Source organism: Hesperophylax consimilis, chromosome 26 (assembly GCF_061612785.1).
Source record: "Hesperophylax consimilis isolate HC1 chromosome 26, BYU_Hcon_1.0, whole genome shotgun sequence".
Taxonomy (NCBI): domain Eukaryota; kingdom Metazoa; phylum Arthropoda; class Insecta; order Trichoptera; family Limnephilidae; genus Hesperophylax; species Hesperophylax consimilis.
This window is the reverse complement of record NC_142861.1, coordinates 28,126,645-28,153,959: the sequence shown is the minus strand read 5'-3', so window position 1 is coordinate 28,153,959 and position 27,315 is coordinate 28,126,645. Positions and strand designations below refer to the sequence as shown.

Below are 27,315 nucleotides of genomic sequence, written 5' to 3'. Positions count from 1 at the left end.
ATTTATTGTCATCGGTTAACATTGATAGAATAATGTTTTCCGGGTGTGCAAAATATGCGTTCCTCTGAATCACGGGGTCGACAATAGCTTTCAATTCTCCTGAAAGATATCTGGAAATGCTAACCATTTTCCAGAGATTACGGGCTCCATCTATACAAGACCTATTGCACTTTATGGTAAACCATGTTGGAGCATAAACTCTCACAATAAAGGTGGCCAATATCTGAAAATTTTCTGTTGAGTTTTCCGTTGCAACATATAGCCGTAATATTCTGTTTGCAGTTGTTAGCCACCTGGCATGAGACATTTTCCCTGGTTTTTTCCTTGCCAAATCTACAGTTATCATACCTTTTGACACAGCCAGACATATATTATATAAATAAATTTGGTCCGTGCTTAATTTTTCTGATATATATACCGGTATGGATGATTGAATGGGAACAAACCGAATAATTTTAACGTTCTCACAAGTTTCGTCTTTAAGTTTCTTCCGATTGGTCCCGAGAAAGCTACAGGTCCGCTAGTCGGTCCATCTAATGAATATAGCAGATGTCGTAATGATAGTTCATTGGCGTGCAGCTGGCAGATAAGCCATTGCAATGGCTTTCCAAGTCTCTGTTCCATTCTTGAAATGATTCCATTTTTCCGGCCAGTGTTTGTATTTGTTCCGTCACAACGAACTGCAACAATTTTCTCCATTTGACGATTTTCCTCTTCCAAAAGAGAACATATGGCATTAGCAGTACCAGATGATGGCGTAACGTGTCCGAGATACACTGATCCTGGCTCCTGCACAAGCGTTATGTGTCAACTTTTATTCGTCGATAAAATTTTCTTCCTTTCTTGATAATAAACATTGCTTTGTCCTTGCGCCCATCTAAAAATGAACCTTCGATATTTTTTAATTTACGGCTATTTAATAACATATCTCTAGTTTGCTTTCTAGCTCTTCATAATCTACTATGATCTATAACGAAAGATGGACCAGCTTCATTTACATCTTTTAAAACCGCATAAGCAATGGCAGCTGCTGCTCTGTGTGATACGCCGTATCGATCACAAATTTGAGATAACTTCGTCAAGGGATTCTTCATCTTCGAATATTGTATATTTCGAGGAGATAATGCATCATGAGCCACTGCAGATTGATGATCATCACTTAGCGCTGGTTCCTCATCAGAATCTGAAAAACTGTTGGAAAGAAGCGGAAGAAGAGTAGATGGTTTTTCTAAAGGTCGTGACTTATTCGGATTTACAATCCTTTGCGCCCTTGTATATTTTTTACGAAGTTCTTGCGTAGTGTTGAAATCGATATTTCCCATAATCAATTATCTTTGACTACGTTGATAAGTCCAATAATTGAAAATTAAAGCAAACTAAATGGCAATGGAAAACGTTTTAGTGGATTTTTATCATTTTTTTGTTAATTTCGGTATTCTTGTAGATTTACTTGCATTAATAAAATTGATTTTTTTATTTAATTTTTGTCAACTATACGCAGTTTTTAATAATAAACAAACGTTAAAAGGTAAAATTATTGTGAAGAAAATATTAATTACCATTATTTAAAAATACATGTTTTAGGTTTTTTTTCTGTTTTTCAATGCATTTTAGCGAGCTAATAACCATTTTTAAAAAAATAATTTTAAATGTAGTTCTCATTTTCTTTGTAAGACGCAACTTTTGAGACATCAGGCGTTTCTGAATTCAAAAGTTGAAATAATTGACACACCCTAGTAAACATGGGTCTTGAAGGTTGTAGGAGAGAGGAAACCGGTAAATCGTTCCACGGCCGAGCTGTTTAACTCGAGAACGAGTAGTAGAAACGAACCGTTCTTGTGTGACGATGTAAAACGTTTACAAATGTTGGGCGCGCGTTTGGCGTGTTTCCGGACTATGCAGAAGGAATTAATAACGCTAGTTCCCTTTCCATTGAAATACAGATAGAACAAGGACAGCATTCCACGATTTCAAGTATCAAGTTCCATAGTGAAAGATTTTTTCTACTCAAAGTATTTTATTAAATAATAATTTAGATTCTAGGAGTCATTTCAATCGATTCAAAAAACATAAATTCTATTGAGAGTTTTAGAATAAATGAATGGCCTTTAATTTTTAATTTAAGTCACGTAATAATAGCCCCATTCAAACACCCTGTACTCCACTTCGTACGAGTAATCAGTTTCTAGGGTAAATGGCAGCACGTCATGCTCGAGAATGTAGAACGAACAACGAATATTCAAGTCTTCCCTTTGTTTGTGGATATTCAACCAAACAATGGACGGAACTCCGCTGGCTTTGATTGACCTTATTTTGCCTTTATTTGATTCGGAATCATTCGGAACATAGATAAATCTTTCATTACAGAATGAAGGTTTCCGCAATTTCAATCATGCGTTCACGTGTAAAGGATACGTATGTTTATTAAAGAATGTTTGATTAAATTGGGATGGAAAAACTGTCACACATATTTTTTGCTGAAAGTTCCATACAAATCTTTATTAAAATAGGTTTACGTACAGAACAATCTAAGTGTTTAATAATTTTTTGTGAGTACAGGACAAGAGTTGCTATGGCATCTCTAATTGCGGTATGTTGAGAGACTGAAGGTAGCGGAAAGGGGAAGGAGATTGGGGTTAGGAAGGTTGAGAAGTAGCTGGCTATAGATCAGTCACAAGCACGGCTAAAGCCATCTAAAATAATGTTTCGATTCTGAATTGCGGTGATGAAGTTTATAAAGTAATTATTGCACCCGGTGCAGTCACAGCCGTTGTGCATATACGGTGCTGATGCATTAACGGGTCATAAATGATATTGAATTGTGTCACCCGGACATATTCGAACAACAGAACACAGTGCAAGAAGGTCCACTTCATCGGTTTCACTATGGCACATCTGAGCTGAACCAAGGGACTCCCTGAAGAAACTGGACTTGCTGAATAAACTCAGCATTCCACTTTGACCACCAACAATTATTCTCCACCACACAAAGGTCCACGTGACCATGCGGAAAGAATGACAGATAATAAAACACCGAAAATCATCATGAGTGGGTGCCATAATAAAACAACAAGAATTAATACAGAGGAAGAGCTGGACAGAAGCTGGAAGAATACTGGAGAAGAATAGCTAGTTCTTGAGTAGGTACTCTTATAAAATATTATCCTGGATTGGTCATGTCGGCATTTCTACTATTAATCTCACAATGGAGCCAAATGTCAAGTGTAACACATGCACTGTATTGTCAGTTATAAGTAATCAGTAATCATTTATTATTTTAATATATTATTATTTTACGATTATCAAGCAGTCGTGCAGTCAACAAATGTAGGACAACATCATAAAAGTTTAATACAATGACATACTTTTCATTCTTGAAGGCAGGTGTTTTGTAGATACAAAATACATAGAATTTTAACGACCTGCGCAGCCGCACGGAGAGCGTAGCGAATATTATAAGATGCACGGCATAATCGTAAACTGCAGTGATGTATGTAAAGATACAGTCCAGGGCACCCACCACTCTCCCGAACCGTTTTAAGGCCCAGATGGATTCTCAAACTTATCTTCTGATACGATACGATTGTACCACCCCAGCCACACCAGGGAGCACTAATTTGTTAGGACTTGGAACACGTGCTCTGAGGTTTGGAAGGAGGTTGGAGTTTAACCGATCGGTATACAGGGCAACCTAATAAGCCAAAATTGGAATTTAGGATGGGCAGGAATAAAGGAATTGATTGAGTGTTGTTTTTTTCTTATTTTTTATGTCTTCCTTCTTTTTGGATCATCTTGGCTATTCTTGTCTCTTTTTGGCTCGTATTGTTTCTTCTTGGCTCTTTTTGGTTCTTTTTGACTCTTTTTATCTCTTCTCGTTTTTTCTTACCTCTTCTTCCCCGTCTTGGCTCTTCTTGGTTTTTATTGCATCTCTTGCGGAGTCTTGGATCTTCTTGGCTCTTCCATGACTATTTCAGTCTCTCCTAATCTCTGTTTGCATATTCTTGCTTCTATTATCTTCTTATTATTATCTTCTTGCTTCTTCTGGGCTCTCCTTGTATTTTATTGCTTCTACTAGCTTCTTCTTGGCTCTCCTAGCTACTGCAGGCATCTTCTTGCTTTATCTTGATTTTTTGTCCTTTACAGTGATTTTTCTTGCCTTTTCTCAAATCTTCTTGATTTTTAGTGGTTCTTCTTATTTCCTCGCATATTTTTGGCTTTTCTTATAACGTCTTGTTTCTTCATGCCTTTTATTTCTTCTTCTTGTAGGTTCGAATCAAATAAACAAACAGAGAAAAAATAAGTGCAATGGGAAAAACCGACTGAAATAACATAAACAACAATAAATAATTGTATAAACAATTTAGATAAAGATAAAAAAGTGTAAACCTTTTCTCATATTTTTTCTTTGTTATATTGAGCATGTCAAAAAGTTCGTCTAGTTGAAGTATTCATTAGTAAACATATACTCGAGTACGGCGCCAGCTATGTTCTCAGTATTACTCAATTATTTACTATTCCACAGTTACTTTGTTTACCGGCAAATGACAAACTAATTCTAATTCGGTTCATGTGACCCATGTCAATCAACGCAACGCCTTGAATGTTTATCCGAGGTCAATGATCCGAAACATTTTCTTGGCAGCCGTATATACAAAGTCTTGCAAACTGAAAATGACAAGCAAGCATTACTGGTTGCAGCAAATTACTTTGCAATAGGGCACCGTGGCACCCCTTAATGTCTCGTGGTCCAGCGGTTGCTCACATCTGTTCCAGAACTAGAGGGCTCGAGTGTGACATGATAAAATAAACAAAAATCTTGAACCAATAATCGAAGTGAATAATATATCTTATCTTATTGGAGAATATTATTAGTTTGATGCAATCCTCCATATCTTCTTGACACTTACGACTTTGCTTTTAATGAATTACCGACAGATGTTAAAGAAGCTGAAGATGTTAAAGAAAGCTATTGCCTTGGTGCTTTTCGTGGACTATGCCTAAATACTATAAAGATTAAGTTTTACATGTATTGTAAAGTGTCCTTAATGTAATAGAAATAAGTTGTTAAAAGATTTATACTAGATATAAAAATGTTATTTTTTATATCTAAATAAAAAAATACAAAGAACACTGTCCTTTGAAGAATTCAGACAAATAAATTGGGCTATGTTTTAAAATATATACTTTAAAACGAACAAAACTCATTTCCCGAGGGAGGAAAAAATATTTAGATAAATGTAACAGAATGTAGTCGGGATACACGCCAAACGCGTGCCCAACATTTGTACACAGTTGACACTTGTCACATGAGAACGGGTCGCTTCTACGATTCGTTCTTAAGTTCAACAGCTCGGCTGTGGAACGAACTGCCGGCCTCTGTGTTTCCTCCCTCCTACAACATGGGACTCTTCAAGACCCATGTTCACTCATTCCTCTCCACAAAAAACCCTCCACACAGCATCCCCAAAGATGACATAGGCCCTGAGGGAAATTATTTTCTTCAGGGCCTCCTGTGTGGAGTTAATATAAAAAAAGGATATTACCGATTATTAAGCGTGTGTATGACAAATTACGGATAGGTAGCTTGAACAAAACACACCTTATTTGAAAAACGAGCCAGGATCAACATAGACACACCCTGTTTGAACCGCACACCACCTATCGAAATATCACAAATGAAACAAATAAAATTTACTTGCGCACGCCGAGATTTGAACCCACCACCTCCGGATTGTTAATCGAGGGCCTCACCTCTCGACCACGGAGGCCGTCAAGTTTAATGCTTCATAAAGCAAAAATTCAGTTTTTCTAAATATATATTTTTTACGATTTCTCCTTACAATGTTGTTAACCTGAATTCTAAAAGAACCCTTCGACACCGAGAAAGGAGTTTCTTCGGAAAGGAATCTTGCACTAGAAAATCGCTTTTCTTAACATCAAAACTTGCTACATAAAATTTGACAAAATAACAAAATGACGGAAGATATTTTGATCGCTGAATATATGAACATCTAAAGAGATTTTCGGAAAAGTACTTTGTATTGTATATATTGTAAATATCGTGCAAAATGATCATAGCATCTGTATCGCCTCAACACCCAAAAATACAATAATTTAAGCCTGGTGCATCCGTTCTGAATCATTTGATATTTCAGTCGCTTTCATAAACAAACTGGCGTCAGTAAAAATGACAGCGAAACATGACGGCGAAAGCAACTGTGCAAAAAAAAGCAAACAGAAGCTGAATGCAGTCCGTATGGTCTTACGGACCGAAATTACATCAAAGCATTGGAAGTAATGAAGTTGGATGTGAGAAACAACTCATTCAAAAGTTAGAAGACGGCAACCGCGTGAGGTAAAATATACCATTATTTATATTTACGTAAATAGTAACCGTGGTCGAGGGGTAAGGCTCTCGACTAGCAAGCCGAATGCCGCGGGTTCAAATCCCGGCCTGCGCAAGTAAATGTAATGTGTTATTAATAATAATATTCCGAACGATTAGTCATAATAGACTCGATATAGTTTTAAATGACAAAATTTAAAAAAATAACTCACATCATTGATGTCGCTATTCCAAATTCCTGTAATATACAAAAATTTGTTTCTCAAAAAATAAGAAAATACACAGATTTAGGAAATGAGATTAAAAGAATTTGGCATTCTCAGACTATAAAAATATTACCATTTGTTATTTCGGAAACTGGCATTATACCTACCTCTCTCTTTCAAAATTTAGGCGTATTAGATCTGTCAAAGAATTTATATATAAAAATGCAAAAATCAGTCATTTTTAATACACGTAGGATTACGAAAATTTTTTGAAAATATTTAAATTGAGGGATCAGTAGTATTTATAGGTCCAATGAGGAGTTCTTCCGAGCCGAACCCACTGATATGAAAATATCTGGAGTCGGTGAATTATTTTCCCATTTGATCTCTGGTGAGTTGACGTGTTGTTCTTGTATTTATAATGCTTTTGTAATGCACTTCGATAATGTAGATTGACTAGATGATCATTTGTGGAAAAGTGTGTGGAAGGGTTTAGTTTTTCTTGTGCAGAAGATTTAACCCGGACATAAAGTAGAAACAAAATAAAATATATATTTGCGGCACATTCCAGAGTGGAAGATACTCTCAGTATCGCCCTGGTGTAAGACCGCCATTCAGATTGTAACGTTGCTTGAAATGACTGTAGCCGTGTTTTGTGACCAGATCATAAAGCCAGGAATTCCCCACCTTCCTCTCACCATCTCCTTCCCATACTCACTACCTTCAGCCTCACAACATACTTCAAATGGGGATACCATAGTCCCACTGGCTTCAGAAGGTTGGAAGCAGTTGGGATTCTTGTGCGGGTTAAACATAAACCTTTCAGTTTGGCAATATTAAACAATTATCAGTTTTACAATGCCTTCAGAAGGCGAAGCAGCTGTCACACGTAATAATAATTACAAAGCAGAACTTGCTTATCGTAAATTGTTTTTTTGTAAATAAAATAATAATATTACAGAATATATAAAAGAAAAACATAAAAAAGCTTTAATTAAGTACCGCGAGTAGAACACGATATAATGTTTGATCAGTCTTTTTATAAGCCAGGAAAAAAATTAAGTATCGATGTAATAATGATGTAATAATGTATAATTTTTTATGTAAATTTATCTTTATTTTAATGTTGTTTTTTGTTTAAATGTATAAACTCGTATATTTTAAAATGGGGGCCTCAGCACGGGTGAACAACCCAGTGAGGCCAACGTTACTGAATTGAAATGTAAAGTACTGTAGAGTAATGTATCAATAAATAAATAAATAAATAAATAAATTATACTTACGTGCCTTTTTCGGAAATGGTTTTATTGTTTAACGAATTAAGTTCTTTTGATCATGATAGGAAAATGTTTTAAAATTGTATGCTTGAACTTCACACAATAAAATAAAACATCCATTTTTGGCGATGTTTTTTTGAATAAATCAAAACAGGCGACCGGGAATGTCAACCTTATTACCATCTGAATAAGGAGTGCGTGATTTTGCCCTATTCCCAATGTTACACGTCGTGGTGAATCGGCGTAATAATTAGTGAACGAAAGCTTAATTGCTATTCTCATCATTGTGTTTTTACTAATAAATGCTAATTATGATTATATTTTCAACAAACAACACTACACAGAGCTAGCGAAGGATTTTTGCCTACGAGATCAGCGAAACGCAACAACCAATACTACACAGAGCTAGCAAAGGATTTGTGCCCACAAGATCAGCGAAACGCAACAACCAACACTACACAGAGCTAGCGAAGGATTTGTGGACACATTTTACGACCGCCAAAGCAGCGCAGTAAGAATCTAAAAACAGCTTTATATTCAGTATCGCAACGCTGAAAGAAACAGTAATAATCAATATTTTAAATATCGTACAAAATTCACATGCAACCCTTCCACGTAAAACAATGACAGACGACAAATATAAAATGATGTCCGCCATCTGTATATATATATACATTATACTGTACCAAAATCGGTATGTGCCAAATTGAACACGTCCTTTTTTCATCCAAAATACATATGAAAAAACGACCCTCAGGAAAACTGAAAGAAATTCGCACCGTGTAAAACGCCCCTTACACGAAGTTGGTGCGAGAATGTAATCGAAGGGCAAGAAATTATTCTGACTAACGAAATAATCCTGCAAAATGAAGTCGGAAGGCGAAAAGTTGAAAGTTTAAAAGTTTTCCGGAAAACTGGGTCGTTGGCCATGCTCTTTGCTGAACGGGCTAATTGGAAAAGCACAGCTTTCGCCAAAACTTTCTTTACAGCAGTTTAAACTCGGTGGAAACGCTTTTGGAATTGCTGCCTGAATAGTATAAGCTTAATTATGTCTTGTGCTTTCCTGATTTTTCTTTTTTGAGGCGTTTATTCTGATATACCCTCAAATGTATTCTAATTCAGAAGACTGTTGATTGTTTATTTATATTAAAATGGTAGGCGAACCGCAAATAATATTCATTTTGATGAAATAAATATTCGTATGCATCAAAACCAGGAGGTGAAATTATTTGCTTTACACGTCATTTACTCGGAAGGAAAGGTTAGAGGATGAATTGTGTGAAACAATACAAGGTTGGCAGTTTAAATATATTTTTTAAATAATCCCCGGTTTTGCACGAGTTTAAATAATCCCCTTTGGAAATTAAAAAAATGTCAGATTTACAACACCATCAACCGGCTGAAGCCATGCCATAGTCTCATGCCATGGCTCCAGACAGTTGGCTGCAGTTGGGACTCTTCTGCGGTTTCACATAAGAAATGTGACCAGGCAGAAACATGAGAGGACCTACCACGTGATTTGTTTTCCTTTCTCATCACAAATAGGTAGTTAGTTGATTCTATCAACTCCACGAATAAAAAAAAATCAAACAAAATAATTAACTACAAGCCTAAATTTAACATCGAATTCATCCAAATCTTGTTAGTTTCAAGTAACACGTAATAACAATAAGGTGCAGCGCGCTACCAACACCAGATGCCTCGTGTCTCGTGTTGATGTTGGCAAGAGAGTTGAGTCAAGAACTGCGCAGGTGCAATCAATAATTATCATCGTACAAAGCGTTTAGCGCACTGCAAAAACACCGTGCCCCCGTGTTTACAGTGAATTGCTCTATTAGGTACATAGGTATTGAAGGTGAGTCATACAAATCGTTGGAAGGCTACTTGTTCGTTTTTCTATTTAGGATATGTGGTGGGTAGGATAATAGGTTCGGAGAATTGTAGAAATGTCTACTTTAGAAATTGTTGATTTTATCGTGATCCAAAAACGAAATTGAAAACCTGCAGTACAAGCACACACATGAGACCAGGAAAAATAATCCAATTAGAATTTCTTATAGAAAAAAAAACTACATAAAAGTGGTTTATATACGGGCAATGAAGATATTTGGCGAATTAATAAATTAATAATTAATTACCAGAGAAAATTCAATCGGAAGAAAATATAAACAAATTTAAATTCATGTTTCTAAATATAATAAATTAATTTTAACAAATAAATTCTTGTTATAAATCGGCACTCAACGTGGGGCTGTAATATTAATTGATTTATACCAAAAATTATGTATGTATTAGAGGAAATATGTACATGGGGAGATATATTTATATTTTAAAGCGATTCATAAATAAATATTTTATAAACACCACACAGGGCGCTACGCTTTTATCAGGGCCTCTGTCATATTTGGGGATGACATCTAATTATTTATTAAGAATCTCTTCAAATTATTTGTAATCCGGTTAAAAACAGGATTGCAGGCCGTTTCAGTTAAACTATTATTAAATTCCTAAGATTTCGGAACAAGTATTCATGCATCTGCCTTTTTAATATGAAATGACGAAATGCTGAAATATTTGGATTTTCATGTACTCGTGTTCCGACAACATGATTATACATTCGTAATTTGCTAATAGTTTATCAGGAAACCTGTTAATTCATTCGTAAAGCCCGCAATCCCATTTTTAACCGGAATTATCAATAATTTGAAAAAAATCTCAATAAATAAGCAATAGTCATTTTTTCCGTGTGTTGACATAGGGCGTGTTGATCATCGATGTCGAAGTGATTAATGTAACATAACTGCAACCTAAAAGTTTAGGACGCGTCTGGCGTGTTCATCATCGATGCCGAAGGGATCAATGTCACATAACTGCAACCTGCTAAAAGTTTAGCACACGTCTGGCTAGTTCATCACCAATGCCGAAGTGATCAATGTCACGTAACTGCAATCTAAAAGTTTAGCACGCGTATGGCGTGTTCATCATCGATGCCGAAGGGATCAATATCACATAACTGCAACCTGCTAAAAGTTTAGCACACGTCTGGCTAGTTCATCACCAATGCCGAAGTGATCAATGTCACGTAACTGCAATCTAAAAGTTTAGCACGCGTATGGCGTGTTCATCATCGATGCCGAAGGGATCAATATCACATAACTACAACCTAAAAGTATAGCACCCTTCTGGCGTGTTCATCACCGATGCCGAAGTTATCAATGTCACGTAACTGCAACCTAAAAGTTTAGCACGCGTATGGCGTGTTCATCATCGATGCCGAAGGGATCAATATCACATAACTACAACCTAAAAGTATAGCGCCCTTCTGGCGTGTTCATCACCGATGCCGAAGTGATCAATGTCACATAAGTACAACCTAAATGAAAACCTATTTTAATTGAATATCAACTATTAATATAAAAAATGGCATTAATAACAAATCTCATCTGGGAGTGTATTATGTGATAATACAATACGCATTTTAAGTGGTACCAACATGATAAGATCTAGAAATAATTAAATGATAATTAAAAGTAAAACACTCACTGATGAGTAGTCACGTTGTAGAAGAGATGAGTGAACTGAGGAGCAGCATCCTCGGGTCCGTGGGGGGCGGGGAACGATAGGACCAGGAGTACAGGCTTGCGAGAGGATCGCTGCTTGCTGTGGCGTAGGAAGGCCAGGGAGTCGTTGGCTATCAGGTCTGGGTAGTAGTCCTGGAAATAATTTGTAGAAAATTACAATGTTCTTCTTCGTATCTTCTAGCGTTTAGACTTGGACAGGCCTACATAAAATGTCAAGTAGTTAAACCATATAAAATAGAAACAAAGGATATGGGCTATGATCCATTTAGTATGAAATGGCGCCAAAGTCGGTCACTCATACCTACTACTACGAAAGTTGGAATTTTGTTGGTAAATTTAAAAACATTCGGTCGCTATGGGATTAGGTAGTATCTTCTGTTTATTGTCTTTTGAAATGTGCCAAAGCATAGACCCGGGTCCAATAATTTATTAACCCTTCAGTTGCTGAAAAAATGGATAAAGTTAAAAAACTAGATATAAAATCTAATACTGAGATCGAAAAAATAGGATTTTATATAATGTGGATTAAGCAGTTTCCCGCTTCTAGCACTAGTTTACGGAAACCGTGTAAGGTACTTTTCAATTACAGAAAGAATATTCCAAACGATAACACTAGTTAAACTATAGGTTCGCAACGTTTTTGGGCCCATTGCCAACATTCAAGTAGGTATATTTTGCTTTAGCGCCACCCCCCCCAATTATTTTTATTAGTTTCTAAAAGTATTTATTTTAACGACAACTTAAAAAAATAGAAAAATATAGCGCATTTAATTTTTCATCGTGTCGTTGAGACTTGTAGGTAAAAATATTTTAAAGTCAGAAGGGTTAATTATTACCTTCTGGTAGTCGAATCCATGCTTGATCTTCTTCCCGTTCATGTTGATGCTGTAATTGTAGTATTTGCTGTTCATGATGAGTCCACCCCACTCTCTCCAGCCGGGCGGGATATAAGAGCCGTTGTACTTATTGAGGTATTTGCCGAAATAACCTGAAAGAAAATAAGAACAATTATAAATATAACCTTTGAAAAGAGAACTGAATTGGATTTAATGTTAAATAAGGATTCCATAGTCCTGAAAGGTGTAGGGTTCATCAAATTCTGTGATGTTCGTAGACAATCTACAAACTTCAAGCATTCGAGAAGTAATTGCATACGAAAGCTTATAACATTTTTCATGAAACCAATATAATATAAACTCTGCCATCGTCGCCACTATTAAATTCCATGTACCGTCTAGGAACACAAGACAAAATGTAACATTTTTCTGGCATACATACACAACCAAACAATGGCGGCTCGTGGCTTTTGGGTTACTAGAGTGTTAATATTACAAAAATGGCATTATTGATGTTGTTGTAGCTGAAAATATTTTTTTTTCGAAAAATTGAATTTTTGTATGAAGATTTTCAGGATATCCGTGCGGCTCACGCCTAAACAGAAATATCCTGAAAATCTTCATATTTAAAAAATCATTTTCAGCTACAACAACATCAATAATGCCATTTTTTGTAATATTAGCACTCTAGTTCACGAGCCGCCACTGCGAACCAACTATCAGACACAATCACTAACCAATAAGATGCATGATCTGGACAACAAGTTTGAGGGTACTATTTATATTTACTGACTCAATTTATAGAATTAAGCGAAATCTACACCAGCACTTTGTTGAATTCTACAAATTATAGAAGCGTTGGTAGTGTACTTTTAATGATTTGTCTTATATGTAGTATTGTTCTAGTTTCTTTGTTGATTTAATATTTCTATTATATGTTTAACTAAATTTGTTTAGTATTAAGTTTATCAGTTTAACGTTGCTTTAAAACTTTGTGTGTAATGTTTGATAGCTCAATGGGTATATTCTGTTCTTATAATCTACGGAAAAGCACGGCTGGACGTAAAACCAAATAAAATAGAGAATCCAAGATGGATGTGGTATTCCTTCACATTTTTTCTCCAGTCGAACCAGAACAGTTGTTATTGAGGAATTGAAGGCCTCCATCGTTGGATTCATATTCAGACAATATTTAAAAAAAAACTACTGGGATCTTAGATCTTATAAGAATAATTCAGGAAAAGATGAGGGAGATCTTCGGAAGAATCTTAAAAAAAAGATAACGTAGAAAGTGTGCCTATTGCGTTAAGGAGTCGAAAATCATCCTAGTGGAAATGCTATAAAGTGTCACCGAATATATATAGATAGGAATTTCCCAATTTTACAATAAACGAAACCTTATGAGATTTTGGCTTTGGAGGTAAAAATTGACATATTTTTTTAGAATAATTGAATAGATCTAAAATATCAGACCAAAAACTGTACAATTTTGTGACGCCAGAAGTTAGTGTGCAATCGTTTTTGCATCCCCGCACCATCAGATTACTGCTGCATATTAAAGATGTTTTGTAACATTACGTAAACAAAATCACAAGGAAGCAACCTGAGTATGAATGCAAAAATGTAATATTAAAATTAAAAAAAAGCATACAACATAACAAAGATATGCATTGGCATGCGGCAATTAGAACTGAGTCAGACAATGCAAGAATCATCCTCCTTAGAAATGGTAATTGTAAAACCCAGGCAATGACTTCTAGATTGCCTTGTATTCCAGCCATTCCAGATAATTAGTCCGCGATTGCCTCAGATAATAGCGAACGGAATTGCATGCAACACTTTTTGCATGCGGTCGGAGAAGTATCAAACCGCATAATATGTGAACTACAGGATGTCTGTAAATGATCTACGCTTGAGTACACTAATAATACAATACACGAATAAGAAAATACTAAAGTCTCTGGAAAAAGGTAGGTAAAACAAGTGACGCGATAGAGACCCATCTGCTCGGAGCCAGTACTACTACTACGCCATTACCATTGAGTTTTGTTATCGTCAGACAGGTAGGTACTCTGAGACGATTTGAGATTTCACGGTATTATCGTATTATATTACAATATTATCGTGAATCATTTTTGGGGTACCTCCTAATTTAGTCAATGTTTCAGACAGTGTCACAGTGTCCTTCAACGGGGCTTCTGTACACTGTAACGCTGTCTGAAACTATGCTAAAGAAGGACGTAGCGAAACACGGCGTAATACCCCAAAAATAAATCACGACAATAAGTAGGTACTCTGTTTATAAGTATTGATTACCAATGGAACGATGTTCATTGACTTTTAATTAAATTGTAATATTCTGCTGTAAACTGATTGTTTTATAAATGATTAATATCCGCCCGCTTTCAACACAATATTTCCTATCGAGACATGTACAGTACGTCACCTATGTAATAATTTAATTTATAAAGTTAAAAATATTTTTTTTTCGATTCCGACACAAATTTCGAAGTGTGTTTCGAAAAGGGGGAAGGAGAAGCGATTTTACACAAAACGGCAATATATAAAGTTCATTTAAATCAGAGGTCCCCAAACTTTTTTGACCCGTATACCACGTGAATGGGTAGGGAATTTCGAGAAGAATAATTACGACGGTATTTCCGATTTAGTGTTTGTCTCCGACATAAGTGTTTATAAATAAAATAAAACAAGTCGTACACAAGATTGGTCACGTTTTTTTTATTGAGCGTACTGATTGCAACGCGTTGCTACTGGTATCAAATGTGCAAGTTCCACTCTCTTGGACCCCCATTTACATCTCATGCACCCCCATTTGTTTTTCATTGACATGGACCCCCTGGGGAGTCGATATAGACCAATTTAGGAATGACTGATTTATATTATCACTAATTATGATTGGTTTCGATTCAGAATTGTGGTCTCTAAGTGATTGACCAACTACCATCTTTTAATAGAATTAACCAATTTACAAGGATTTTGGAGAACTTTTCACACACCCTACAACATGGTTTACAATATCCCTGAACATTGAGTCACCGATCATTTTGTCAAACGGTACACCGATCGTCATCCGAGAAGCAATCTCATCTCCAGAATGTCTGCATCATCATTAAGGCATACAAAGACGCGAGGATATTACTGCGCGTTAACGACACAAATTTAACTGTTGTGTTGAGATGAGATCTTTAATGATCAGCTCAGAATATACCGACAAACAGGTAATGCTGATGACTGTTCAATAATGTAACACAGTAAGCTCTAATTACTTGAAATGTAAGCGAGGTTATACACTATGCAATAAGTTTGATTATAAATTGTAAAAAGATAAGTGCAAACGAGGCCTCTCGAGGCTTGAAAAATAATATTAACATAATATTGAAAAATGATTTACTGATTTTCCCAGGATGTCCTCTGGACTGAAGCATAAAACACACCTCTTCAGAAAAGTACAGGGTATCCGGAAACTAGCGGTAGGTACTAGCGGGAAACGGGGGAATTAACGTCACATAGAGAACCCAAAATATATATTTTTTGTATTTTGAACATTACAATTATTATATTTTTTTTACTTTTTTTTTTTTTTTTTAACTTCGTACCTGATTTATTCGAAAACGAAAACTCAATCCAAAAAAAATTATACAACACAATCGACTTCAAATCTGAAGTAGATTCAGCAGCTTCTTAAAAGTAGATTCAGCATTTTCCGGACACCATGTGTGTATCCAAAATTTTAATGTTTACTGTGAAGCAGAAGATGTGTGTTGCGAAACAGGAAAAACTCTCAAGCGACAACTCTGGCGTCATGAAATAGGTAAACGCATATATTTTTAGCTAGCAACATCTTTTCAATCATGAGATGAGGAGCTTTTAAATATCCATTCAACAGAAGAAAAATGAGACAATACAACACCAAGTTGTACTTAAGTACTCATTGAGATATTAAGGGGAAGTAGATGGGGAAGAGGGAGGTTGAAAATTATTCAAGGCTATCTAGATCTAGCCACAACTTATTATATACGACGAAAACTTTTATTGGGTCCTTGATATTTAATACTTAAGACACTATTTTATGTCCATAGCTAACAATAATAATATCCTAAGTACAAAATACTTTACTTAGTGAAGTACTTATACTCTGAAAGTACCGAGAACGTTGAACTTCATCGGCTGTCCTCCACCGTATTGTCTCAATGTTCGGCAGGGGTCGACAGTCGATTATTATTTATGTTCTTAAAAAAATATATTTTTAAGATTTAGTCGCGCAGTATTTTCTATGGTGATTTCGCTGGATTAATGTCACCATTTCAGGTAGTGTAATAACATCTCGAGTAGGTATAGTATACCGTTTATAATTCGTATTACTGGAATATGTTTCACATTAGGAAGGCAGATTATAAAAACTAGGAATACAAAATTCATCCGCCTTATTGCATACCAACCAATGTTCTGTCTCATTCATACATTTTCATACATAAATCTTCTTACATTTTCAATCCTTAGCAATCGAGCACTAGACTAGTGCTTGAAAGTACCTACTTAAAAGTTATTATAAATATAAATAATATTTGGTTTTTCCATTTTTGTGAAAAATTCAATTACTTGTCTTATCTTTTTTAATATTTCTATTTCTCTTTAAAATCTGATTCTTCATAACTGCACACAACTTACAAAATTTACTTTAATTTACATGAGATAATGAAAGTAATTTAACACTTTTTAGAGATTTGCTAGCTTTTTATAGCTTTCAATATAAAAATATACTCTTCTAAAAACAAATAATGGTACAAAAAAAGTAGGTACAAAACAATCATAATTCATACATATTTTACACGCTAACCCCTTAAATGCCCTTCGGACGTGTCTTAACATTCCCTATTTAAATTACTCAATTTAATTATTATGTATTTTAAATCATACTATGAATAAAGTCAATCTGTAAACTAAACCCGCCCTAATACTGGGAAATTAATAGCATGGCTGGTGAAATAATACAAAAATGTATTTACTGTACTTTTTGTATGAAATATATATTTGTATATTACCACAAAAATAATTACTTTTATTTGTAAACTTTTTTTATTAAGTTTTATTTAGAGTTAATAACGTCAGTAAATTTAAGTTTTTTCTAAAAATGACGAAATTGTGAGCTTCAAAAGTAAACACTGGTAAAATGTATACAATTGTGTCTCGTGGCGTCATGCGCAGTACAATTCATCTATCGAATGATGTCACGTGCTTTTCGGCCGGCCGCGAATATCAACGTTTTGACGGATTTTTCTTCCAAGAATGTAAAAAAAACTCTGTACTGAGCATGTATTATTATTATCTTAATGACTATACAGTTAAGGATTGTTGTAAACGGAAGTGGCGACCTCTGTTATTTTCAAAAAGAACCGTTGAAGATTGGAGAGTGTATTGATACTGTACAATTTGTAAATAACATTTTTTTTGTACAGGAGAAAACCTCATTATGAAACTCTCGTTCGAGTTGAAATCAAATGAAATCTGAACATCAAAGGTTGGCGACCCCCGGATCAAGGAGTCAGTTCTAACGAGCCGAAATTATTACCAGCGACCGTCTGCCCGTCCTAATGACGGAAGTGTCTAATTTTAGCCGCGGGAAGACAATGATAATTCATAATTCTCTAAAGGTTTTTTAACTCATGGAGAAGGAAGTCAGCTAAGAGCTTTGTTTACCTTAAGATCATTACGAAATTTGGCCCTGCGTAATGGTCTGTAATCAACTAATCATTGTTCTTGATTAATTTCGTTTGTTTTTATTAGTGTATTAATTTTTTTATCCGGTACCCTTGAGAGACTGTAATTATTTTAATTTGGATAATATCTTGGAAAAAAAGCAAATTTTAATGTTAAGTGTAATTATCATTACCAGTGAGTTCTACAAAATAAACTATAGAGATAGAGAGGTTTTAAAGAAAGAAAAGTAAATAACAATTGAATAACATCGAAACTCCAAAATTAAACACTGAGCACATTCAAAATACTATTTTTGGTAAAATTGTTTAAAATGAAAGATGACCTTAAATAGTCCATATTTGTTATTATTTAAAATCTTCTTTTTCTGTCATCGATAAATGTTGCGTTTTTATTATTTATTTTATCATGAGTATTATTTTCAAAATTTTATTGCTTACATGACTTTGTTAATTGAGCATGAATTCATTGACCAAACCCAAGAGCATCGTCTCTTTGTGGTGACGAAAAGGGATTATTATTTTTCTTTGTCAGACCATACACTGTAAAAATAATTTGTTTATTTGTATTTGTTGTTATTACTAAAATTTAAAAAAAAGTATTGTTGATAGATGTAATATTATTGTAGAAAATTAATATGCCAATATTTCAGTAACTCCTGGAATCTTGATTGCCTGAACTGTAACTGCCTTAAAAATGGAGTAAAGTCTACTAGTTGGTCATCTGCAAACATTTCCACTAAAACACTCACTGCACAAACATACAACAAAAAGTAAACAAAACCTCCTAATAACCAAAACAAACAAACCTACCACACAATAGCAAACACAAAAATTCCATTAAATTTAAACATTCTTACAATTTTTTTAAACAAATAAAGTCGCTACACCTTACACAAACTATCTAACCATCACGCCGTTTCTCCGCAGGGGTAGACAGGGAGGACGGACAGCCAAACAACTCTGTCTTGGCACACACTCCTTGACGATTTCATTCATATATCTTCTCATACACACTCTTCTATTATTCTGACTTTTGACATGGTCCGACTTCAGTATCGGATACATTTGATCGTTACATGTCTTCCTGTCATATATTCTCCATACACTCCTTTCTTCGTTCATTCGCTCTACATGCCCAAACCAACTGAGCGTCCCTTTCTTATCAAAAGTTCAGTATTAGCATAATATGAACCATGTGTCTTTTGGGATAATTTTGTGCTATTCTTTTATCAGTTATACAGCGTTTTGAGACCTATGTACAACCCTTTTCAAGAAAATTCATTTACGATTAAAAATTTGGAGATATAAATTTTGGGTATTTAAAAGCGATATGTTCACTAATAAAAATAACCCCTTTCTACTATTGGGTAAATTTTAGGCATTGATTCCTACTTTCCACCCCGTATGCGTACCTAACGTATTTAATCAAAAGTATTTTATTCGTTGCAGAGCTTTGGGTCTGCAATATTAAGTTGCTAACTATCTCTGTATTCGAAGGACAAAATGTCATGGAATAATAAATATGAAGCTTATTGGAATGTCGCACCAAGGCGATAAATTGCTAAAATTAATCAAATATAATAATCTGACATGTCGTTCGGTCAAATTTTTGCAATCTACCTATTAATTATATTTGCCGCACCTGTATTTATCTGCAGAGCTAAAAACGAAGGTTCGGCCCCGGTGATTACAGGTGATATTTTTAATAATGAGCTGAGCATTGAGCTTTTATTGCGGCTACACAAGGTGACTTTTTATATGTTAATACCGCATAAGTCCCAACCGTCTGGAGCTAGTGAGACTATGGTATTATGGTATTGAAGCTGAAGGTATTGGGGAGGGGAAGGAGATGGGGAAGAGGAAGTTGGGAGAGTACCTGGCTATTCAGATCCGGTCACCAAACACGGCTAAAGCCATTTCAAGCAACGTTTCTTTTTTGTTTATTTAGTAATATTAACAAAAAAATAATATATTATTCCCAGTGAGTTTCATTTCGGGAAAGATAACATTAATGTTGATTCTGAATGAAGGTTTTACACCAGGACGATACTGAGAGTACCTTTAACTCTGGAAAAAATAGTCAAATTGTAACATAATTTAAAATTTTGCAAGATAATTTAAAGAGTGGGAATATCTTGAACCGAAAAGCTCCTGGGATTTTTGCAGATTTTGGAGTCGGGTTTGGGTACCGCCGTCCTGGGAACCATTTATTGAATAGCCAACACCTCTGCCATAGGTCTCCCCAAGCGGTTCGCTACGTTTGGTGATCTAGCTGGAGTGCCCGGGGTTCACTGGTTGAGGTGTGTTCACGATACGCCTACCCACCAGCTGCGTGGCGGGCCGGATCGGGAGAGGTTGGTTTGGAAAGACCCTTTGAGGTCTCCAACTGGTCTCTCTTGACCCATCGCCTTGCGCCGCAGCGGGAGGGATAGATCATTCGTCCGTTACTTCTGTACACACTGAACCATATATTCCTACCTACCCCTCATACCCTTTTCCGTCCCAGAACTTCCTCTACTTCCTTTCCTTAAAAATACCATTCATACGGCATCCCCAAAGATGACATAGGCCCTGAGGGAAATTATTTTCCTCAGAGCATCCGGTTTCCTAACCAAAATCTGCTTTTCCTTGTATTTAGCTCTGTTTTAAGCGAAGAGATAAATTTGTGGAATCTTAAAAGGCACTCTCCAAAATGGAGATATGAACTTTCGATTTCTAGAAAAAGTCACAAAAGGAAATAACAAAGGACGGAGCTGCTAAAATAAACACATAATTTTATTTTTATTAATTTGCGTTTAATATTGGGCACATAAAAAAACGCTTTAGAGATACGTAATATTCAAATATTTTACGGCATTAATTTCCCTACACACTTGTTCGTTCACCAACTGACAATAGAAATCTCATCATTTTCAACATATCCATATTAAATATGTCAACGTCCAAGGAAATTTCTCCTAACCGGCATACCTAGCTAATGGCAGATTGGTCCTTCAGATTGAAAGCCTGAATAAATTTAATTGCCTTTTGCGGCAGATCAACTTACGGTAGCCAGCTGTGCATTCCTTCTTAACTCCATGCTGTTATAGTTAAGCAATGTCAGTACTTACGGATATGGAGTGACAGAGGCATAACGAAGAACACCGTGATGAAACTGATTTTAACCATTTGGTTTGGAAACATGGAAACTTTGAAGACAAGGAAGCGGATAGACATTCTTAAGATATTGTGCACGAGAGAAATATTTAGGATACTGCTGAAACAGACCGGGTCACTAATATACCAATTCTGGAAGATTTAGACATTCAAAGAAGGGTATCATTTGTTGCCCATATTGCCTTTGCATACATAGAAAACTCGAGCTTGAAGAAACTCATTGCCACTGGCAAAGTCAGAGGAAGCAAAGGAAGATCGAGGATCCGTTGGACAGATCGAGTGTAATAGGCATAGAACGTCAGTGTTAGCAGCTATCCATTTGGCGAATGTCCGTGAGGAGTGTAGGACGCTGGTACATCAAGACCTTCTTCTTTTTCCATATGGTGGAAGCTCAGAGGGGAACATCTAGGTCAGTAAGCCAGTCTAGGGCCTCAGGCGTCGTCCAGTGGACCTCGTCAATCCCGCCGGGAATTAATGCAACGGGCGATCGTTGACCACATGTTCGGTGGTCGGCACCGCACCGCATTCCCACCGAGCCGACTGTTTAAGGCCACACCTGTGCAAATAATCGGACCGATCCTAAGCAATGAGTAAACGATTCATTAGGAATAGTTCATTATTCAATAGAGAACATAGTTGGGTAGAGCATTGGACGAGGTAACTACAAATGCCTTATAAATAATAATATTATACTCATGTGCGAAATGAGGGTAGATCCAATGGATACGAAGTCAAGTCATATTATGGTAACGGGTCTTTAGGCAGACTAAGCTTCATGGAGAACAAGCAGACATATATAGGGATGCCGGTAAATAAAGGATTGCTGGTAGAAGATAGCAATTGGTTAAAAGTAAATGACACCATAACAGAGGTCGAAGAGATGATTAAACGTCAACAAAAAACTTGCGATCAAACTTCTGATTGGCGAACCAAATGGCATGTATTTGTACATATCGATGGTGCAGCCACACAACGCGTAAGCAATTTACTGTATTTCTATACTAGACAAGGTCAAGCGCTCTTTCGGAGGTAATATATTTTCATTTCTTCTGTTGCCAGGCAAAAGCGGAGGATGTCTAAAAACTGCATTTAAGAATTTGTCTTCCTCGCAGGTGGGCTGTTGTCTGTCTTATGTATTTTTTAACTGGAGCTTTTCCCTGAATAGCCGGTTATTTAATTCAATGCCTTTATTGTATTTGTTTATTTTATGAAAATAAATTTATTCATTAAAATACTTGTGCCCAAACAGATTTTTTTTTTATAAAACGACTGTCTAGTATAGAAAAATAGCAGTTAAAAGTTGTATATACTGGTGCACGGAGAAAAATTACTGTTTAAAAATGTATTAAGAATCTCTTCAAATTATTCGTAATCCGGTTAAAAACGGGATTACAGGCCCCTGACAAATGAATTGATAGGTTTCCTGACAAACTTTTTGTAAAATACCAATGTGGTGTCACGATATCATAATGTCATAGTGTGTTCATAAAAAACCTAACATTTTCGTATTTTCTCAATATATATTATCAAGACAAACGCAGGTGCATGAACACGTGTTTCGATATTACTAGGAATTTACTGTAGTTTTTCAGGAAACGGCCTGCAATCTCGTTTTTAACCGGATTACCAATAATTTGAAAAGATTCTTAATAAATCTTAAACTAACCATCACGGTATAAGGTAGGCCGAGACCGTCAAAAAAATAGGTCTTGGCACACACTTCTTGCCTCATTCACATTCATACATCGTCTCATACATACTCGTCTATTATTCTAACTTTTGACATGGCCCGACTCAAGTCCCTGATTCACTCGATCATGCTATGTAATAGGGCGTCCCCGACTTCTGATATCATTCGCATTTGCGTCATATATTCTCCATCCAGTTCTTTCTTCGTTCTTTCACTCTACTGAAAAGATTCTTAATAAATTCTTAATAATACTCATTTTTCTCCGTGTGATAGAAATAATTGAATAAGAAAGGTTATAATCTCACCTCAAAAACATGACTTAACGTTTTTACACAAGCTCATTTTCACATCACAATTAATCAGAATCACCAATAATCTAACACCTCCATACTAAATTCATAAAAATACCTCCGACAATCTAAGCGATACAAAGCAATTCACTTATTACAGTAGACTCTCGATTTAACCGGGGCGTTTTAGGTAACATGATTTGATTGTTTTTTTACTACATTGAGGCAGCCAGAACACAGTTTTCACTGAAAATGGTTTTGTGAAATATTCGCAGTACTTAACGACGTAAGTGAAGAAGCCATACACAAAACTATGCGACGCGCGGCCCTGGTGTTTTGGACAGACCCAAGGTTGAATTTGCCCTAGCAAATCTCTAAAATAAAATAGGAATCTTAACGAAATAAGTGATGAAGTCGTGTAAAAACAATATTCGGCGCGCGGCCCAGCGTAATGGACGGATCTACAGTCGAATTCGCCCTAGCAGCCTAGAAAATTGATTTTTCCGTGAGGTTTATTTTTAATATTTCTGATTAACGTATTTCTAAAATCTGAGATGTTTCTCGAGGAATCCTTCGGAAAGTTACTAATTCATTGTCTAAAAAAAATAAAATCTGGTGTTTACAGCTAATTTGATGGATGAGAAACGTTTTATAAATTTTTCAAAAGGTTTTACATAAAATATTTTAACGGTAAGGTAGCGTTTTCATTATTCTTAAATATAAATAACTTACATCCGTAAGGATCGCTCTAAAAATATATACATATTATCGTTACGAATTCGTCGGAATCAATTAAATTGTGAGCCTCGAGCAAACGCCCGTTAGTCTCTCATAAGATACCTTATTCCTAATCATCCTTTTTATCATCTCCTTCCCTTCATCACTTCTTCCAGCCTCATAACCTAAACAAAATAATTAGAGATGCTTTTCACATAAAAAAACACTTCATTCTTTCCATTATACTTGAACTTTTAGTGACCTGAGTAATTATAAAACTTCCTCAACAACATTGACACCAGATATCTACGGTAAAAAAATTATACACATTTAGATATAAAACAAAAATTACTGTCATCAAGTGTAATTTGTGGAACTCCATGTAATGAACTCTAATGTAAGAAAATCAATAAGAGATGAGAGTATTTGTAAAACAATAGGGAATTCTCGTGCATTTGGTAAATAATTTATTTCAATAAAGATAATTATTTTATTATGTGCCTCTTTTTTTTAAATGCATTTTCAATTTTTTGTAGTTGTTTTAAAAATTGCGTGCTATTTCGGCTCTGAAAACGGTCATGCGCCATTTCGACCGCTACGTCACAAGTGCTACGTCACACCTTTGCCGCCGCCGCCGCCATCGGTTTGCAGGATCTACTTAGGCCGGTCAACAGTGACGTCATCGTTCGCCCTTGAACGCTTGATCAATCACCGGGCGTTTTTAGCTGCATTGAAATATTTCGTTCGCGCCTGTTTTTAAAGTCATTATAACTTTAATAAATGATTTTTGAAAATTATAAAAACTATGTATTCTTGTGTCTGAAGTGTTTCTACATGTGAATAATTAATAATAAGTGATTTTTTGGTGTGAAGAGAATTCCCTATTAAGAGCAATTTGATTTTCATCATAAGTAATTATACAGACGTATAGTATAAGTAGATCGTGGTGGCTAACCAAACGTGGTGGTTACTGATAATGCCTTGAGAAGAAGAAACATCTGTCACGCGTAATAGTAATTGCACAGCAGAATTTCTTTATAAATCAACTGTTTTTTTATACATTTAATGATTAATATTAGTGAATATATAAAATAAAAATTAAAATACCTTTGGATTAACTGATAAATCCATCAACCGGAATTTTTTCCACATATTACAGTAAATCGACAGTCCACTGTACTTTCAAAGCTAGTCGTTGCATAGCGGTAGGTACCTACACCGGGCGACCGTGTACCACTTGCATCTTTATTTTGGATTTAATTACAGCTTTACGGACGCAATCAATTAAGTTTATGAATTCCCCGACAGGTCAGGCAGTGAGATTACATGGGACGTGGGCATACCGGGTATAGTGGGTACGCCGCGTTTCCTGTAAAGATTTAATTGCAATATGTCTTAAAACTTTCTAACATATTTTGAGGAGGTTCTTTCTCAGTTTTACATTTATGAAATATAAGATATTTCGAGTATTCAAAATCGATCTTCGTACCTAGGCACTAGAAAGACAAACACAAATTTCGCAACCTCGCTTCATGCCAGCCATGACGTTTGATAACATTATTCAACTGTCAAACAAAGGTAAGATATCAAATTGTTCTACCACAATTTTTAAATACAAAAAAATGAAGTGTCGTAACTTTGTGGAAGCCATGTAGTAAATACGAAATAAAACTTGCAGATATTTTCCTCTATTTATACTGAATAGCCTCAAACGTTTTCTCCACCTCATAACCCATGCAAAGTTAGGTAGGAAGTAGGGACCGATATTCAAGAGGGCAAATATATTATTACCACTCTGTGGCAACTGGCAACACCACGCGCTGCTGCGACTGACAGCGCGGGAAATGGTTTTGACAGGCGTATTCCATTTTCGTACCGGAGCCACTTCTTAGCAGGTTAGGTAAATACTACTGCATGCATGTAAAATATATTCTAATATGGCCTCTATTGAGATATAGAAGATTTAAAAGCATTTTTGAATATATACCTTTTTGTGCTTGTGGTTTGATGCTGAATGTTGATACGATTTACGCAAACGGAATACAAATAGAGACATAATAAAACGCACAACTACTGTTAGGACGGGTTGTTTCGGAGAATTTGAACAATTCATCAAATTTCAACGTTCATTTTCTGGCTGTGTGAAAGTCTTATTCAAGTTCTGTTATTATATCATTATAGGCTAGTTGCTTGACAGAACTGAAATAAAAACAGAACTTGAAAATATCTTTCTCAGAACTTGAAAATTGACTTCGAAATTTGATGAATTGTTCAAATTCTCTGAAACAACCCGTCCTTAGAGTTAGAAAACGTAACTGATTCGTGAATTAAATCAATCCAGGAACCAGTTTTACGAACGATTTACACGATGCTTTTATCTCCATAAACTTTATTATGACATAATAATATTCATTTATATTACAAACATTCTCCTGATAAAGAGATAGCAGTATTTATAAATTATAACTATTTGGGTATAATATAGTTATAAAATATGTGTAAGTTACAAAATGAATAATTTTCAAAGCGAAGTTTAAAGGTTAAAGTAAAAATTACAAAGTGAAGTTTTAAAGTGAAAAGTTAGACTTGTATACTATTGTGTAAAGTTATGAAATTAAACAATTTAAAGTGAATTTATAAAGTGATAATTTTTAAAGCGAAGTTTAAAGTTTAAAGTGTAAAATTACAAAATAAAAGGTTATAGAGTGAAATTAAGTGAAAAGTTGAATTCATAGCAGTTACACACTGTGATCGAAGTTATGAAATGAAAATTTTCAAAGCGAAGTTTAAAGGTTAAAGTGAAAAATTACAAAGTGAAGTTTTAAAGTGAAAAGTTAGACTTGTACACTATTGTGTAAAATTATAAAATTAAACAATTCAAAGTCAATTTATAAAGTGATAATTTTTAAAGCGAAATTAAAAGTTTAAAGTGTAAAATTACAAAATAAAAGGTTATAGAGTGAAATTAAGTGAAAAGTTGGACACATAGCAGTTACACACTGTGATCGAAGTAATGAAATGAATTTTTTTAAAGTGAAGTTATTCCGTGATAATTTTCAAAGCTAAAGCAAAGTTTTAACAAGTGAAAATTTACAAAGTGAAGTTTTAAAGTGAAAGGTTATAGAGTGAAGTTAAGTGAAAAGTTAGACATGTAGGTTCATCAATATAAAATAATTAATTATGATTGTAAATTTCAAATCTTACATTAATTTGACAATTCGTATCATTATTATTTTACGATTTTAGATGACAATAGAGAAGACATTTAACATCCTGTGGTCTGTAATGTTTCTACGGAAAATAATGTGGAAATATCGCATTTTAATTTCGATTTATCGAGGTATTTTTTATCGATTTTTAACAGATTGATAAAAATACCATAATATTATGTGTTTATTAATGATTGTGAACGTTTAATACTGTTCGGTATTGTGATTTTCGCATCTATTTTTGATGATTTGTTGACGGCAACAGCAAA

The 27,315-nt window shown here is 35.1% G+C and overlaps 1 protein-coding gene across 1 annotated transcript in view; it reads right to left on the bottom strand.

The window, feature by feature from the left end:
- Sulf1 (Extracellular sulfatase Sulf1) overlaps window positions 1-27,315 on the bottom strand; it is a 220,690-nt gene that overhangs the window by 60,811 nt on the left and 132,564 nt on the right. The window contains exons 4-5 of the mRNA XM_089647310.1: window positions 12,247-12,398; window positions 11,373-11,542 (exon numbers count right to left, since the gene is read on the bottom strand). Of these exons, the coding sequence (XP_089503436.1) occupies window positions 11,373-11,542; window positions 12,247-12,398 (322 nt within the window). The remainder of the gene's footprint in view (window positions 1-11,372; window positions 11,543-12,246; window positions 12,399-27,315) is intronic.